General features: G+C 31.1%; 2 protein-coding genes across 2 annotated transcripts; one reads left to right on the plus strand and one right to left on the minus strand.

The window, feature by feature from the left end:
• Nucleotides 1–443: 443 nt before the first annotated feature.
• LOC114167417 (putative glucose-6-phosphate 1-epimerase) lies at nt 444–2,639 on the plus strand. The gene is made up of 8 exons (XM_028052504.1): nt 444–709; nt 806–880; nt 987–1,043; nt 1,123–1,283; nt 1,368–1,508; nt 1,820–1,922; nt 2,024–2,123; nt 2,319–2,639. The coding sequence occupies exons 1-8, from the start codon at nt 617–619 to the stop codon at nt 2,531–2,533; spliced, it is 945 nt and encodes a 314-aa protein (XP_027908305.1). The 5' UTR covers nt 444–616; the 3' UTR covers nt 2,534–2,639.
• A 4,335-nt stretch (nt 2,640–6,974) lies between these two features.
• LOC114167415 (serine/threonine-protein kinase BLUS1) lies at nt 6,975–13,321 on the minus strand. Its single transcript, XM_028052502.1, has 20 exons — nt 12,929–13,321; nt 12,433–12,812; nt 12,296–12,340; nt 12,098–12,179; nt 11,935–12,003; nt 11,662–11,829; nt 11,511–11,576; nt 11,292–11,360; nt 11,068–11,196; nt 10,881–10,936; nt 10,431–10,655; nt 9,391–9,503; nt 9,141–9,235; nt 9,028–9,069; nt 8,506–8,646; nt 8,366–8,414; nt 8,219–8,268; nt 7,786–7,847; nt 7,658–7,709; nt 6,975–7,208 (listed from the first exon to the last, which is right to left on the minus strand). The coding sequence occupies exons 1-20, from the start codon at nt 13,112–13,114 to the stop codon at nt 7,203–7,205; spliced, it is 2,085 nt and encodes a 694-aa protein (XP_027908303.1). The 5' UTR covers nt 13,115–13,321; the 3' UTR covers nt 6,975–7,202.
• Nucleotides 13,322–17,212: the final 3,891 nt, after the last annotated feature.

Consider the following 17,212-nt stretch of genomic DNA (forward strand, 5'->3'; position numbering starts at 1 on the left):
ATAAGTAACTATATATTGTTAAATTAAAAATTTATAAATATATGAATTATTAAATAGACTTTATTATAATGTATTAATTACAAATTTTATTATACATCATAGAAAATAGTTTTACGGTTATACTTAGTTATAAAATGTTTTATATTAACTATAAGCGAAAATGATGAGGTTGATAAGATATTAGTTTTAAAAATATAAATTACATCGGGTCACAACTTCAATAATAACGGACTGTATTCTTATATGCATAAATATATACATAAACTAATTATTCATTATAAATATTAATAAAAACTATAGTGTAAACGTAAATATATTATTATTAAATGGTTAAAAATAGAAAATTTATTTACAGTGTGCATTTTGAAATAAATAATTTGAATATGAAATTGAAAGTTATATTAATAGAATAGAAGATGTATGAAACCATAAATAAAAGATGAATAAAATATGGTCCATGGCTTGAGTCTCTCATTCTCTCTCCTATCTTGTGTTGTTCGATGATGAGGAGGAATATAAATAGGATTAGGGAAGGAGGAGAATGGAGAAATGGGAATTGTGAATTGTGAATTGTGAATTCTGAAATTTCTGAATTCTGAGAATTCTGAATCTGAAAATGTCACGACAAACGGTGTACGTGCAGCAGTGTACGGGTGTCAATGGCCTCGAGAAAATCATTCTCAGAGAAGTTCGCGGTTTCTCTGCGGAGGTTTCGTCGTTTTCATCATTTTAATTATCTTCAATTTAATTTAATTCAATTCAATTCGTTGTTACGATCAATTCAATTGCAAATGCATTTCTGTAGATTTATCTGTACGGTGGTCAAGTAACGTCGTGGAAGAATGATCTAGGGGAGGAATTGCTCTTTGTCAGTAGTAAGGTTCAAGATTCATTTTCCACATGCACGGATCTTAACAGAATTTTTACACTTTTCTTTTCGAACCATTTCATCGTTTTTTTTTTTTTTCTCACACCAATTGTTGCAGACTAATTTTAAGCCTCCAAAATCCATACGCGGAGGCATTCCTATATGTTTTCCTCAAGTATGTGTATCCTTTTCGCCTCTTTTCCTTTTTCGTGCATTCTGTTTCTTTGAGTGCTTCTCTAATCTGTGTTCTGCAGTTTTCGAATCACGGCTCTCTTCAGCAACATGGATTTGCGAGGAACAAGTTTTGGACATTAGATCCTAATCCTCCGCCATTTCCCACAGCTACCACTAACAGAGCTTTCATTGACTTGATTCTTAAGAACTCTGAAGATGATGTGAAACATTGGCCCCATAGGTATACGATTTTCCTTAAATAATTATGATATTTTTCAATTTAACGAGTTGGATTAAGAGAATACTTTTCAATAATTGGTTACAGATATGAGTTCCGGTTGAGGATAGCTTTGGGACCTGCCGGAGATCTGTTGATGACATCTCGCATTCGAAACACAAATACTGATGGAAAATCCTTCACCTTCACATTTGCTTATAATACATATTTCTATGTCACTGACATCAGGTCTCATATCCGTCTTGTATTTTGGATGAATCTTTTTCTCATAATTCAAAATTTCACCACTACCGAGACTTGCGTATATTTTACTTTTTGTAAAGTTTTGGAAACTTCAAATCTCAAAAAGTGTACAGTGGCTCTTTTGGAATAATTAACTCTTTTGGAATAATTAACAATTTGTTTGTTTTATTACTGTTTACTTAAGTTAACGTGTATTTGGTCTTGGCCATGACCTTGTCTAATGTAGAATTACATTTTGCTTTGGAATTTATGACTTGTGTTGTATGTAAGATAATTGTCACCATTCGTATGGGCAGTGAAGTGCGAATTGAAGGATTGGAGACACTAGATTATCTGGACAACTTGAAGAATAGAGAACGATTTACTGAACAAGGGGATGCTATTACGTTTGAATCTGAAGTTAATATTTGTTTTTGATGGAATAGTTTTTGTTGTCTTATTTATATTTTATTGCTTCAACTGAATAACTATTTTTTTTTTTGGTCTATTTGATACTAAAGGTGGACAAAGTTTACCTAAGCACTCCAACAAAAATCGCAATCATAGACCATGAAAGGAAGAGAACTTTTGTTTTGAGAAAAGATGGGCTTCCAGATGCTGGTGAGTTTGCTAATCTTGACACCATGAGTATGCATTAGGATCATGATGAAATGTGATACATGAAATGATAATTATAAATGAAAGGGTAAAAAAAAACACAATGATAAAGTATTTGTCAACCTATTTGTTGTTTATTGTGTGGTTGGTTTCATAGTTAAGTTTGTCCTAATGCATAATATTATTGTTTTTTTTTAGTGGTATGGAATCCATGGGACAAGAAAGCGAAATTCATATCTGATCTAGGCGATGATGAGTACAAAAATATGCTTTGTGTTCAAGCTGCTTGCGTAGAAAATCCAATTACCCTTAAACCTGGTGAAGAATGGAAAGGAAGACAAGAGATTTCTCCAGTTCCCTCAAGTTATTGTAGTGGTCAACTTGACCCACGAAAAGTACTTTTTACTTATTAGGAGAATGAGTTCCAATGCATCTTTGTAAAGGTAATTCACTAAATCTTTATTGATTACAAATAATTATATTATATTAATAAAAACTTTGAGATTATGTATGGTGTAAATTTTATTCCATCAATGAAATCTTATAATAAACTATAAGCTACTTAATGATACAAGTCACCACTAGGCAGATGAAACCCTTTGTATGAAAAATGAAATACAAGGTTTGCTTATATTTTTACAGTTAGTCATCAATGTCAAATTTGTTGATTTGTTACATGTTGCACTAGTCAATTTAAATTATCAAGAATGTGATACTTTGACGAGCTAATTTTTTTAAACTAAATACCTATTTATGAAAACAAATTTTATGCACATCAATTGCTGTGAGACCATATTTATTCTTTTAGTAGATAAAAAAATCATCAATTTATTTTAGTGAATATGTCTTATCGAATCATGTATATGTATATGTATAATTGCAATTTGCTCCTATAATCCAGTTCTTATCGAATCAAATTTAGTATAGTTAACCATATTTCTTGTACCAACCTTTATTGCGCTATTGGTGTTGGCAGTGAATTATAGTCAAAGATTCTTGTTATATTAGAGGGCCAATAGAAGAAAAAAAAAAGATAATCACCACCAAACTCAAATATCTTATTCTAAGATTAAATATCTTTATGAATAATTAATGTCATCTACATCTCTTTCTTGTGGTTTCAAATTAGTCTCATTGCTTGTTAGAACATCTAGTTCATCTTCTTCCACAACAAATATGGAAATCTCCACCAAATAGTGTATAAATCAATCAATATTGTTAATTAGTGAGGAGAATGACAACAGTAATGCAAGGAATGAATTTTTTTTGATTGTTTTTCTATTAATTTTGGGATGCACTTAATACTTTTGTGGATACAGGAAGCAATAACCTTATCTAGATTAAAATGAAGAAGAAGGCCCACAGGCCATCCAAACCCCTATGTTACACTCCTAATTCGTACACTCATCTTTTTCTATCAACTATTATTATCGCGCACTTACTTTGTGACTTTTTTTCAAAATAATATTTTCTGAAGAAAAAATTCTTTAAATAGACATATGGAAACTTTTTTTTTCAAATAAACCTATTTAGAGTTTTTGTTTTTATTTTTAAAATGGGGAGGAAAAATAAAATTTAAAATTATGGAAAAGTAATTTAAAATAGTTAACTAAAAATATTGAGTTTCAATTTTAATTATTCTAATAAGAGGAAAAATTAAAAAATAATTTATAAATTTTTTGAAATATAATTTGAAATTAACTTTGTTATTCTTTATTTTTTGAAAATAAAATATTATAATGAAAAATATTTATGTTCTAAAATCTTAATCTGATATTTTTACCTATCATTATAATAATAACAAATCTTAATCCAAATTATATTACAAAATTAATATTATAAAACAAATAATTATTCATCCTTCAACGACAACATTTTAAAAATGAATTATTCTAAAATACGTTTATTAAAACATCCAAAATCAGTGGTTGAATAAAGTTTACATAAGTAAATGTTTAAGTCATAACTCCAACATCAATACAAGATAAATACAAATACGTCAAAACTTTGCTTGTATATATATAACGTCTTGTTTTGAAAGATGAGAAAAAAGATCATTCGAACCAAAACACTTAACTCAAGATGTAGGAGCTTCTTTCTGCACTCCGACTCTTTCTTTTGCACCTCTAATCTTTTTCACAGAATACCAGTTTGTAATTTTGACTTTGAATAGTAAAAAATTAACAAACATTCTCCCTTCTCTCTCCTCTCACCCACCAGAAGGGTTTAAATCATCCGGTGGAGCTTAAAAGGCTCGTAGGGTTAGTCCTCCCAGAATTTTTTAAATTTTTTTAGAAATAATTTTAAAATAATTTTTTAGATTAACTTTTATTTTTTTTATAAAATATAATATTTAATGTTAAGTAATAATAAAATAAAAAATTAAATATAATAAAAAATAATAAAATTTATTAAAATATTTTTCATTATCTCTTATTTTAAATTTCTTTCGTATTATATTCATCTATTACTTTTTTTATGTATTTTTTTTGTATTGTCTCTCATTTACGTAGAACAGTTTACTATACATAGTTATACACGATTATGTTCTATGCACGGTTATGCACGATCATTCAATTAATAAACAATTATTTATTCCTTCATCATACCTTTATATTATTTCCAGTTTATAACACCTACAAGGGTAATGTAATAATAGTTGGGAGAGCTAATTGGGGCCCATGGTGATGAAATCATTTTTCCCTCTGTTTTATGTTTTGTTTTGTTTAAATGATGCTTTCATTGACTGGTTCAATTGCACCAATCTGATTGATACACGTACACACTCAATAGTTCCAACAACCCAAAAAAGTGTTTAAATTTTCTGGTCCCCGTGACATACCAACCATGATCTATAGATATTACTACTTACAACTTACACATAATCTGATAAGTTAATAACAGATAAAACTAACAAGATATAATACTATCCATTTTATGCAGCGTAAAATGATCACAAGACTCCTCTTAAGTTGTACAACTTATGTATACCTTATATTAACATCTCCACTTCTACATAAATTATGCAGATATGTTATTAACAAATGTTTAAAATTAAAAGTATAAAGTTTGTAACTATGCAGTAAGCAACCTGTGATACCTTTTAAATATTATTAACTTATATCTTATCGATAATTATCTTAAAGCACAACTATACATATATCACAAAACAGAAATGAGAGAATGCATAACTACAGAAATGAGAAGACATGGTAAATGAAAAGATTATGTGATTTTATAGGATGTGATAATAGTTGTTGTTCATTTACTGTTGTTGAGTTAATTTCCGAACTCGATTCCTCTATTGTTCAAAGTCTACGCTGGCACAATCAAAACGTTGTTAGAAATTAAATCACTAAAAAATATTTTAATAATAAAAATAATTGAATTACATGAACAATTTTGTACGCTTTTGTACATATTTTTCTTTTTTCCTTTTAATAAAACACGACACAAAATTTCGAATTTCTTTTATTTGTTTCCTTTACACGAAAGGAAAAGAAATATCCTTGCCGACTATCCAAATTCCCTGATTTTATTCATGCTCTGAAAAAATAAAAAGGATTAGAATTCATATGAAAAGCAAGCGCGAACAATGAAAAAACAGTGAAGAATCTGAACTAACAAGTGAAGAACCAAAAAGAGTAAAGAAGGATAAGGTGTTGTTAGAAATGAAATCAATAAAAAATTGTTTTAATAATTAAAATAATTGAATTACATGAACAGTTTGCACGTTTTTATACACATTTTTGTACATATTTTATAAGAAGTTCTCATTCTAATTTGTTGGAAAATAAATGAGACAGAACGCGAACACTGATTTTATAAGATGTTCTTATTCTGATTGTTAAAAAAAAAATTAATTTCGGATCAATTTTCAATGAAAAAAAAAATATGAATACTACGTTCAATATGTAAATACTTAGTATATAAATTTTATAATTGAGATCGTGAGTACGCATATAGGTAAAGATAGTGTGTATTTAAAAAATTTACCCTCTTATATTCTAAATTATTTATTTTTCCAATAAAAGTGAGTATATATTTGATTATAGAAATGAATATTATTGTCCGCAATATCCACCTATTTCGGTACATCTTTCTCTTTCTTTTTTTTAATGATGAAATACCAACCCATCATAATTTTAAAAATATCATTTTAGGATAGTCCTTAGGTTGAAGGATACAAAATATTAAAAATAAAATATATTTCAGCTAGTTGTTCGCCAACTTGTTAATAATAATTTATTTATTAATTATTTTTTGTTTACAATTAATTTGTTGTTTTAAATATGAAATATTACGGTTTTTGCTGTTAATTATTTCACTTCGTTTAGAATTACTTTTTTTTTGTTTTAAAATAAAGGATTAGGTTATCTGTTGTTTTTTATTATTTACAAATAGGGTGATGTTTCCTTTCTGTGTAGCTGTTGTTGTTTTAGAAGATTTTCTTACCCTTTGTAAAACTTAATTTATACTATTTTTTGTTTAATTACTTGAAATTAAAACCTAGTCTCAAAATATTAATGTATTTAGTAATTTGAAAAGATAAAAGTCAAAATATTAAAAAGATGTAATGTAGATTTTGAAAGTGTTCAGAGAAAAGACCTTAGATGTTGTAACATATGATTTGAAAAACATTTAAAACTTAACAATTTCCATTTATTTCGGAAAATCAGAATAAGAAAATGCGTTAATTAGAAATAAAAAACACAATCAATGTTTGAAACTGTATAATAAAAAAAAAAGTTTTAGGGTAATAAGTGTATTGTATATTGATCTGTCGTTTTTTTCAAATACATTTTATATTTTACTTAGTACACCGAACAAGAACAAATAATATTAGCAAATCATACGAGAATGGAAATAAAATTTACATCCAGCAAATAATGCTAGAAGAATTTAGCAAAACAATTATAAACAAGAAAAAACTATTGATAAAATTTGTATTATCTAAATGGTTGAAAAAACCTACAAATAGTATACCACTTCGTATCTACTCTACCAACTTTTTTGCATGGATTTTTTTTTTCCTTACTCAGCTTAAAGTTCAATCCCACCTCCATCCGTTCCATAGTGCAATCACACCTATGATTTAAGATTTACATTCACAAGTTAAAACAAAATTCAAATAATATCATATTACTAATGCAAATATTTTTAAAATTTCAACTCCTCTCAAAATTTAATAATTACACTTAATTTATTTTAGTATGCAAAAATACATAATCTAATTTCAAAATATATAAAATGTCACAACTTTATGATGCTAAAAACTAAAATAAAACATACCTTTGTAAACTCGTAATATAAATAATATATATATAAGTTTAAATAAATTATGTATCATATTCAAATTAAGATTTCAGTAATATACATACATATATATTAATAATAACAACCAATCATAATTTATTAATGTTTTTGTTTGACTGGTTTTACCAATTTAACACTATTAGACCGGTTTGATGAGTTTTCTAAAAAATTTCATCACAACTGAACTGATACTTATGAGAGTCATGCTTAATAATACTAACCTGGGCGTGTTCTGTTTTCAATTTTTGAAGCTCCTCCTGAGCACAGATAAGCCTACATGTTACAGATTCATGGTTTAAGATATATCGATAATTCAGCACGTAATCCAACAATATTTACAATACAATACCTCCATTGTAAATCAGTTATCTCATGAAGTAACTCCTTCTCCCTCTCCTGAGCTGCTTCAAGCTGCAGTAGTGCATAACAAACATTACTCGTAAAACAATAGAATGGAAAAAGCAAATACGAAGCCATTCAGGTAACAGTAAAATATATATTTAAAAAATAAATTGATAAGTCAAGAGAAGGTTAAATAACTGTACAAACATTATTTAGTAAACTTTAACTGTATTCATTAGTCTTACCACTTTGAAGTTTATTGTTATTGTAACTTTTGTAATTCTAAATTTTCACCACCTCCAAACTCAATTGACATTAGTATTAATTTATTATCCAAAATTCTTGTACGGAGGCCAAATATAATTTTTTTCAGATGGCACGTCCTCAAATATATTCAAATCCATGATTAAAAAATAAGTCCCATACATACATATACATACCAAAGATTTTTCAGTTCCTGCTATTTGTGCTAGGGTACACGAGCCATCAGCTGTGCAGTAGACGAGAAAGAATTGAAAAGTATGCATATAAAAAAAACAGCAAAAAAAGATAAACAAAATATTCAAACAGAGTGTTCTTGGTAGAACCTGTAGAGTCACCGGCAGTAATAAGCCTCATTAAACATAAAATGCTTTCCTGTTAAAAAGTCATTTTAAGAAACAGTTACTCGTGAAGATTAGCTGAAGGAGACCGGTCATAACTCATAAAGCCATAAAGCAGAACATACCTGTTGAAGAATATTTGTCTGCAGTACAGAGTGCAATATAGGAAACACAGCGTGGCCCGAAAGATTTGATGATGTGGCTTCATATGCTGGTAATAATGGCAAAGGTGGTTGTTGTACAGAAGCAACATTATGGCTAAAAACCTGCATAACCCGTGCCATTCCAATGAGATGTACAGTAAATTGAGAGTTATAACTGCCTGCTATAGCTGTATGATTTAAAACCACCATCCTATTATTTTATAGACGCATTCTTCAAACCTAATAAACTAAACGCACTGTGACTCTTTCGTTTTCTATTAAAGAAATGGTAGCATCAGTGTCCGGAAAGGATAGTTGCAGGCAGCAAATCTAACACCATTAATGCCCATGCAATATACGGTCAAAACATCTTCCAAACCTAAGAATCACTGGAAATTACAAAGGGCGTACTAGAATGCAGTGTTGGATCAAAACATATATATGTGGTTCTCTTCTACCCAAGGGAAGAAAAAGGACAGTTATACAAACTTCAAAACCACAAACCTGCATGCTATGACTCTTTTGCAGTACAGGAGAAGGGCCCACCTGAAAAAAACTTCACATAGTATTTCAGTGTTCAAAAAAGGAGAATAATCAGTAGTAGAGTCATTTCTTACCTTTTCTGGGTCAACATTTTCAGATGTAACCTTAAAACGTCCTCTCTGCTGTACAACTGGCACTTTCGATTTCTCATCAGTGTCATCAGAATTAGCTGTCAAAGAATGACTAATTAGACTGATATGCTTAGTAATCCATCATCGGGCTTCAAGAATTAGCTCTTATGAGTATTTTAAAACAGCGATACATCCATTATGTTGACACTAGACAACAAAGCATTTGATGGGACAAATAAATATAATCAGTTACCTGGTGATTTTGAGACTCTTGATGGAAGTTCAGTAAGTACGTCCTCTCCTGTCTGTGGAACTGAAGTTGCATTGCAACTTGAACCGTTCGGGAGCAGATTTTGCGGTTTCTCACTGCCATTTATATTGCTAAGTATTAATAATGATGGCAGATAAACTATAATACTCAAAGGATTAAAAGAAGGAAATAAGGAATCATTAGAGACAATCGTATACTTAAAGAAAATGAAAAATAGAAAGAACTGTCTTTCCAAATAGAGGAAGGAAAATAAAAATTCTTAACTTTCTACATTCCTGTAGAGAGAAAAAAAACTAAAGAACAGGGGGAATGTACTTATGCACTACTGTTTGGTTTATATTCACTACGTCGAATTGGATTAAGGCACCTAAAACTTGAACAGTATACAGCAACGAGTGAGTATATTGTTTGATAAATGTTGATTTACGCATGTCTGTCACAAATACTCAATAGGATCAATACAGTAGTTCTATACATGACACGGCGTGAAATGGTCAGTGTAAATGTGCGTAAAAGAGATGCAGTGGGCTATCCTCTTGACATAAGAATGTTTAATGACCTGAGACCCAGGTTCAGCAATTCCAGAGGATGGAATACTGAAGAAAGCCCGTATATTTGGATTAAGGATGATCAAACCTACCAAGACCCATCCGACAGAATGAGGTGTTGAAAAAGGACATCGACATCAGTCAGGGCAGGATTCACAATCACAAATGGCAAGCTCAGCCACGAAAAAAATAACTAACATAACAAACAAAGCGAGAGGAGTACACAGTACACTCTACAATTGATTAAAATTTACAGAACTACAAATGCACGAGCAAAACTCATTAAATAAGAAATGGAACCGACAAAAATTCAGAATTTCAATGAATTTTGGTTAATAATAAAGATTATGTTGGTAGGTAGCATTTAGCAACTAAGCAAATGCAAGTGCAATTTTAAAAAGTAAACTCAATGCACTATACCAGAAAAGGATTTCACAAAATTAAACTGACTTAATGCATAATTGTAATATTCACCTTTCTGGTGGTCGAATTGGTGGAAAGGTAACTTCTGGTAAGATGCTCGATGAACATCCTCTTCTATGATAATGATGGGTGGACATCCCGTCCACAAATCTTCCACCGTTTTCGATGTCAGATTTCTCACCCAAATTATTGTCCACGTGATCATCGACACAGGATGATGGTTCGTGGCTCGAACTGGTGATGCAGGAGTCATCGTCAGATTTTTCAAGCCTAGTTCTGGAAATGACAACACATGATAATAATTGGATTAACTTGATTGACCCTTTTCAGAACTGTAGATACAGATATAATTTATTTCAGAATATAAGATCCCAAGCCAACAGAAGCGTTGGCCTATGATGTTGTAAATTCATAATCTCATAAGTTCTCACAAATTGAAAATCACAAAAAGGTGTAATCTAGTAGATCTGACATCAGATGCATAACATATTAGAACCATACTTGGCATCAATTGCAGAAACAGAAGCTGATTGATTTCGCATCTCATCATTTTCTTCCTGTGAACCAAAGGCGTTAGAACTACTCCAGTTAAGAAATTGCTAACAGGAAACAGAAAATATAAATACACACAAAAATACATACATTACTGCATGTAATTCTAACCAATATAAAATTAATTTATAAATACCATATCAACAGATCGAGAAGGGTTGTGAAATGCACTCGGTAATGGTTTCTCTTGTGAATCGAGTGTAGCTAAAGAACTTGAACTTGCTACATGATTCATATCGGAAATAGCATCGTCGAAATCATGGATCTAGAAGGGAAAAAAAAGAACTTCAATTAGGAACTCTATAACTGCTGGGGCCTCATGTTGGTTGTAAGTGCAAAAAGATTGGACCATATGTGTACCAAGGAAGCCTGAGCCTTCATATCTTCAAGATTGAAGTTCCAGCCACTAATTCCTCGTTTGTATTCATTCTACACAGGATTAACACAATGATGTCATAGGCTTGCTATCAAAAAATATATTTAGACAATAGAATAAGATATTTTGAAAGCAAAATGGCATAACTCTGTCACTCAACTGACAGCAGTTACTCTAAGATAATTAGACACAGTAGTTGTTACCTGTGATAATTCCTCCATCTTTCCATCAGGCATTTTCTTTTGAGCGAGCATATCTTCTTCTTTTCTCTATGAAAGAAAAACAGCTTATAAAAATACTATACAGCATTACATGGGCTAGGGAAGGAGGAAAGTTATGGTGATGATAAGGAACCTTCAGGGCCTCCATTCGATCACCTAAAGCAGGCAGCCCCTCCAAGAGCCTTCGAATATGATCATTGGAGCGAGCCTGCTTAAAGAAGGAATGCTTCAACAACTTGCTTGCAGAGGGTCGTTTCGAAGGATCTTTTACCAAGCAGCTAGCAATCATCTGCTTAAACGACTGGAGAGAAAGAAGAAAGACCGCGAATTAAGAATAAAGAAGAAAAGAGTGAACGTTGAAACTTAATTAAAATCATTGAGAGATGAGATAATTAGGTAAAGTAACCTTCGAGAACTTCTTATCCCTTTCGTAGTCAAGGCCAGGGGGTGCGTTTTGCAAAGTCATGAGCAGTACCTGTAATGAAACCAGGTGGTAGTAGTAAATAACAAGCATGATGTGTTTTTGGTCTTTATTAATTATATTAATAGCTAGTTAACAGTATACCCACCTTCATTGGTGGAAACTTTGAGAAAGGAGCATGACCATGAGCAAGCTCCAAGGCGGTAATACCAAATGACCAGATGTCAGCTCTGGAAAAGAATAATATAAACTTGATATGGAATGTGCAGGGAGTATAATGAACTATTAATTATTATTAATATTATTAATATTATTATTAGATTATTATTAAATAGTTAGAACAAACTTGAAGTTATAGCCGTGGAGTTGCTCCATGACCTCGGGTGCCATCCTGTAATGAAGCCACAAAAGGTTGATGAGACAGAGAACGAATGAAATGCAAAAGAGTTATTGCAATGCGGCAAAGGTAATGAATGAATATACCAGCAAGGTGTTCCAACAAATGTATTCCTTGTGCGTTGGCGGTCACCAGAATCAAAAAGGCAAGCGGAAACACCAAAATCGCCAAGCTTGACGGCGCCGCGTGAATCGATGAGAATGTTGCCAGCCTTGACGTCGCGGTGGATGTGGCCGTGATGGTGAAGGTACTCCAAACCCTTCAGCACCTCTTTGAGAATGGTCGCAATCACAACCTCCTCAAACCCGTCGGGGTGCGCGGCTTTGAGTATGTGGAGGCATGAGCCGCCCGACATATACGGCATGACCACCCACAGATTGTGCTCGCTCACGAAGGAGCAGTGCGATTTGAGCACGTTAGGGTGGTCCACCAGGATCATTGTCTGCGCCTCACGAGACACGTTGTTCTGCGTGCATTGCATTGGTTTTATTTAATTTTATTTGTAATTTGTAACGAATAACGAATTAATTGAACTGAAAGATAAATTGTTGAACGCGATGATATGAATGATAGAATGAATACCAGATCGCAATTGTCGCGTTCGAAGTCGAGGATTTTGATGGCGACGACCTCATTGAGGGGAACGCAGAGCGCGCGGTGAACAGAAGCGCTAACGCCCTGACCAATCTCTTCGTAGAGAAGGTAATGTTCAGCTCCAATCGGATACTTCTTCTTCTCCGTCTCCTTCTCTTTGTCCTTCTCCTTCATGCTGATCGATCGATCGTTGCGGCGATGAAATTCCAGAGAAGTCGTTAGATTCAGATGAGAAAAGCGAATAAGAAAGAGAGAAATCACGTGAAGATGGAGAGAAGAACGAATGAATGAACAACGAATGAATGAATGAATTGTGGTGAGGGTAAGGGCCGCAGCTTTCTCGTGAAATTGGAGCTAATGGGCTTTCTTTTCTTTTTTCTTTTTTTTGAGTTTTCTCGCGGCCTTATCGGAAAGCCAGTATTTGCATTTCCAATCCAAACCAACTTGTATCTCCCGCCACCTTTCTTCTGCAACGAACTCTCCCTCCCTCTCTCCTACTCCGCTTTTGTTTTCTGTAGTTCAAAATATATCTTCAAATTTTTAGTTTTATCTATTTAATGAAATAATATATTAATACTGACTTATAAACATCTCATCTCTTATCTTAATTTACCCAGTTTTTATTTATAACATATTATTGAACAAAATAAAAATCTTTTTTGATTTCATATTCATTGAAAACAAAAATTAATATTTTATTTAAAATATACACATTACTTTTAATTCAAAACCCTCACTAACCCCGAGGTGTATGGTTTGACATACAATCAATGCTATATAGTTATTTCTCTATTTTCTTTTATATGGTTCACATCAACAAAATAAAGATCATCAAATATTTATTTATTCAAACAGTGGGTGAATGAGTTGGGAAATTATTTTAGTTTACATGATATTTTTGAAATGTAATTTATAAATCGAATTGCATATAATGAAGCAACAAGCGTCAATTAAACTTGCGAGAAACTGTTGTAATTTAATTTAATCAATAATTTGAATTTGTATGATGTTTTTAAAATATTTGATGATAAATTTAATGAAATAAACAAAGTTAAAAGACTAAAAAAAAAACTAATGATAAATTTGATGGAATGAACAAAATCATACATCGGAAAAGAATAAAAACCGTGAGCGACGGTGGCGAACCTAACAGAAGTTCAGATCGAAAAATTAAAATATAAAATAAAACAAAATAGAAAAGAAAAATGAACGAAACAAAATCATAATATTAAAATACTTCTCTTTTTATTTCAATTAAAGATTATTTTGCATTTTTTTCTGAAACGGAACAAATACTAATAAAAAAGAATAAGATGAGATTCTATACTTATTTTTGGAAATATAATAGATCAAATCCATGTTTTAAGGAAAAAGTGTAACGCATTTTAGTTGACTTTCTTATAACATGGTCAAACAATTGTTAGATTTCTCGCGAAAGTGTATTTCTAATTATTTTTATTTCGGTATAATAGAGGTAGCCGTAATCATCATTTTACTTTACCATATAAATGATAAAGAGATTAATAAACTATTTTTTTCACTTAATTAGTTTAGAATAATTCTATTGTATTTGTGTGTAGAATGTGTGATATTATTATAAAATAATAAATTTTATTCATTGCAACGAGTATTAATATATTATAATAAAACAAATTATAGTTTTAGTGTAAATGTTTTATTTTTAATAATTTTATTTGAATTCTGTTAATTATTAAGATTGCTACATATATTTGTTAAAGTGAAAACAATTATTACGTCAATACTTATATTAATTATAAACCAAACTATTTATCTAATTTCTTCCTATAAAATGATGAAATTCCAATTGAACCGGTCATAAATTTCTTTTTCCTGAAATAATTCATTAATTTAGTCTTCAAAATTAAGGAATTGATAAACGAATCATTGAAGTACGTGTTGTTGATCATTTTCATGCTTAAACTCGAGTAAACAGATACATTAATTCCTAACATAAAGAAAATAACACCTAAATAATATTAGTCAATTTCTGTTACTCCAAACTTTTATTTTTTAAATGTATGGTTATATTTATTATCTAAAAATGTTAAAAGTCAAGGTGTTAAAAACTTAATTAAATATTTCAAATGGAAAAAGCTTTTATTAAATTTTAATTACTAAAACTATATAATATATTATAAATTTAGTTATTAATTAATTTTTTTGCTATCTACTTTTGCAAGTAAAATAGTGAAAGACGTATAAATAATAAATAAATCATGTTACGTGGTAAAAATAAATTTGTATAAATTAAAATAAAATGAAAAGTAGTTGACGATTCGATTTAATTTTCTCAAAAACCAGACAGAAAAAATAAAATAAATTAAAAAAAAAAGAAAAAAAAGGAAAATAAACAGAAGAGGGTGGCAATGCGGGCTGGCCCGCACAACGCGAGCTGGTCCGCTCCGTTCCGCATACTTTATGCGGGCTGTAAACACTGGCCCGCCCCGCATACTCCTTGATCCGTGGGCCCGCGGGTTGGAACGTTTTTTTTTTAATTTTAAATTGTTTTTTAATTTTATTTTTATTTTTATGTTAAAACTTTCAATATTTAAAAATTGAGAAATTTTAAGAAGTTCACAAAATTAAGTAAAAACTTTGGAGAATTAGATAATAAATTGACAATTCAACATTTTCATCATATTCATATTATGACATACCCAATGTATCCTTTAAATTTTAGCACATTAAAAATTATACAATACTTGTCTTTTCCAGTTATACAAGAATTTGAAATGTTAATGCAAGGGTCCATAAAAGAAGTAATTAATATATACAAATACGTTTTTTTATGCGGGCTTGTGGGCCAACCCGCGTGGGCCGCAGACCTATGCAGGCTCACTACCCTAGCCCACCCCGCATTTTTTTGCGGGCCAGTCCGACGGGCTAGGCCCTAATTGTCACCCCTAAGAAGAATAAGAACCGTGAGCGAACATCAGCGGTAATGGTGAACCTAATAGAAGTTCAGATCGGAAAACTAAAATAAAATAAAATAAAATCATAAAAAATAATAAAAAATAAAATCAATTAAAACAAAACAAAATAAAAAAGGAAAACGAACGGAACAAAATCATAAACCCTAAACCGTGAGTGAACATAAGCGGCAATGGCGAACCTAATAGGTTAAGATCAGAAAACTGAAAGACGAAACATGAAGAAGAAGAAAAGAAGTTACACAAAATTCCTTATTATTCAACTTGTTCCATAGAAACAGAATTACAAACATATAACTGGAATTCAAAAGGTTAGTATGAAATGGATATTACGCAACGAAATAGGTATCTAAAACAAACAGAGAGCATAGAATCATAGAGCTGGAATTCAAAAGCCTAGAAGATGGATATTACACAATGAACACGATATTTCCTCCTACTTCCTCTCCTCATCCTTCGTTCCTTCATTCTCTTCTTTCTTCTCTGAAATTGGAAGGGCGGGTAATGATCTAGTTTTTCCTCATCTACGTTCGCATCTTGCGAATGTTTGTCTCGGATTCTAACCAGAGTTTCACAGCTTAGTATAATTGGACGGCTAGTAGAAATCTCTTCAACCACATATCCAAATCAATCATCTTCAGCTTATCCCACAATATCTTCATTCGAGAAGCCATATCTACTACTTTCAAACTCAAAAAATGGGGCACGCTCTGAGTTTTTCGCGGTAATTGAAGTTGAAGAATGTGAGACACGTAACCAATCTCGAGAAGGCTCTTTATATAGGAGGTATGTAATATATATATATATTAATAATTAATTTAAAATATAAAAAATATAATTAAAATATTTTGATCACGTAAGCTCTTAGAGTTTAGTGTAGAAGTTTTCAATTTGCTTTCTTACTTTACACGTGTCCGCTTTTCCTTGTGCCTAATGTTGAGTTAGTTTTTGTCCGTATTGCTCTTATATAAAAGAGTTTTATCTCCCTTATGTATCATTCAACTTTAATCAATACAATACCCTTTCACCTTCAGAGATTCTCTTTCTATTCTCTGTTGCTTTCATCTATTATCATCTTCTTTTTCTCTTGTGCGAATTTGTGCGAATATCACCATGGATGATCATGATCCGTAACATGGTATCAAAGCTCTTCAATTGAAAAGCTCTGTTGCGCCTGGTTCACTCTGATATTTTATCTTGCCTTCTATTCTTTCTTTTTCTTTTTTCTTGTACGTTCTCTTTTCTTCCCCTTTTTCTTTTGTTCTTCCTTCTTTCCTTACCATGGCTGTAGAAGAAAAGAATGAGAAAGCTTCTTTGTCAA

Source organism: Vigna unguiculata, chromosome 10, assembly GCF_004118075.2.
Source record: "Vigna unguiculata cultivar IT97K-499-35 chromosome 10, ASM411807v1, whole genome shotgun sequence".
In the NCBI taxonomy this organism is placed as follows: domain Eukaryota; kingdom Viridiplantae; phylum Streptophyta; class Magnoliopsida; order Fabales; family Fabaceae; genus Vigna; species Vigna unguiculata.

What these genes read in the sequence shown, in the direction of transcription:
- LOC114167417 (XM_028052504.1), top strand. Translation starts at nt 617, where the DNA reads ATGTCACGACAAACGGTGTACGTGCAGCAGTGTACGGGTGTCAATGGC. An exon ending in GTGAAACATTGGCCCCATAG is followed by an intron (nt 1,284 to 1,367) that starts GTATACGATTTT and finishes AATTGGTTACAG; the next exon opens with ATATGAGTTCCGGTTGAGGA. An exon ending in TTCTATGTCACTGACATCAG is followed by an intron (nt 1,509 to 1,819) that starts GTCTCATATCCG and finishes TCGTATGGGCAG; the next exon opens with TGAAGTGCGAATTGAAGGAT.
- LOC114167415 (XM_028052502.1), bottom strand. Translation starts at nt 13,114, where the DNA reads ATGAAGGAGAAGGACAAAGAGAAGGAGACGGAGAAGAAGAAGTATCCG. An exon ending in ATCGAATGGAGGCCCTGAAG is followed by an intron (nt 11,577 to 11,661) that starts GTTCCTTATCAT and finishes TTTCTTTCATAG; the next exon opens with AGAAAAGAAGAAGATATGCT. An exon ending in GTTTCTGCAATTGATGCCAA is followed by an intron (nt 10,656 to 10,880) that starts GTATGGTTCTAA and finishes TGTCATTTCCAG; the next exon opens with AACTAGGCTTGAAAAATCTG.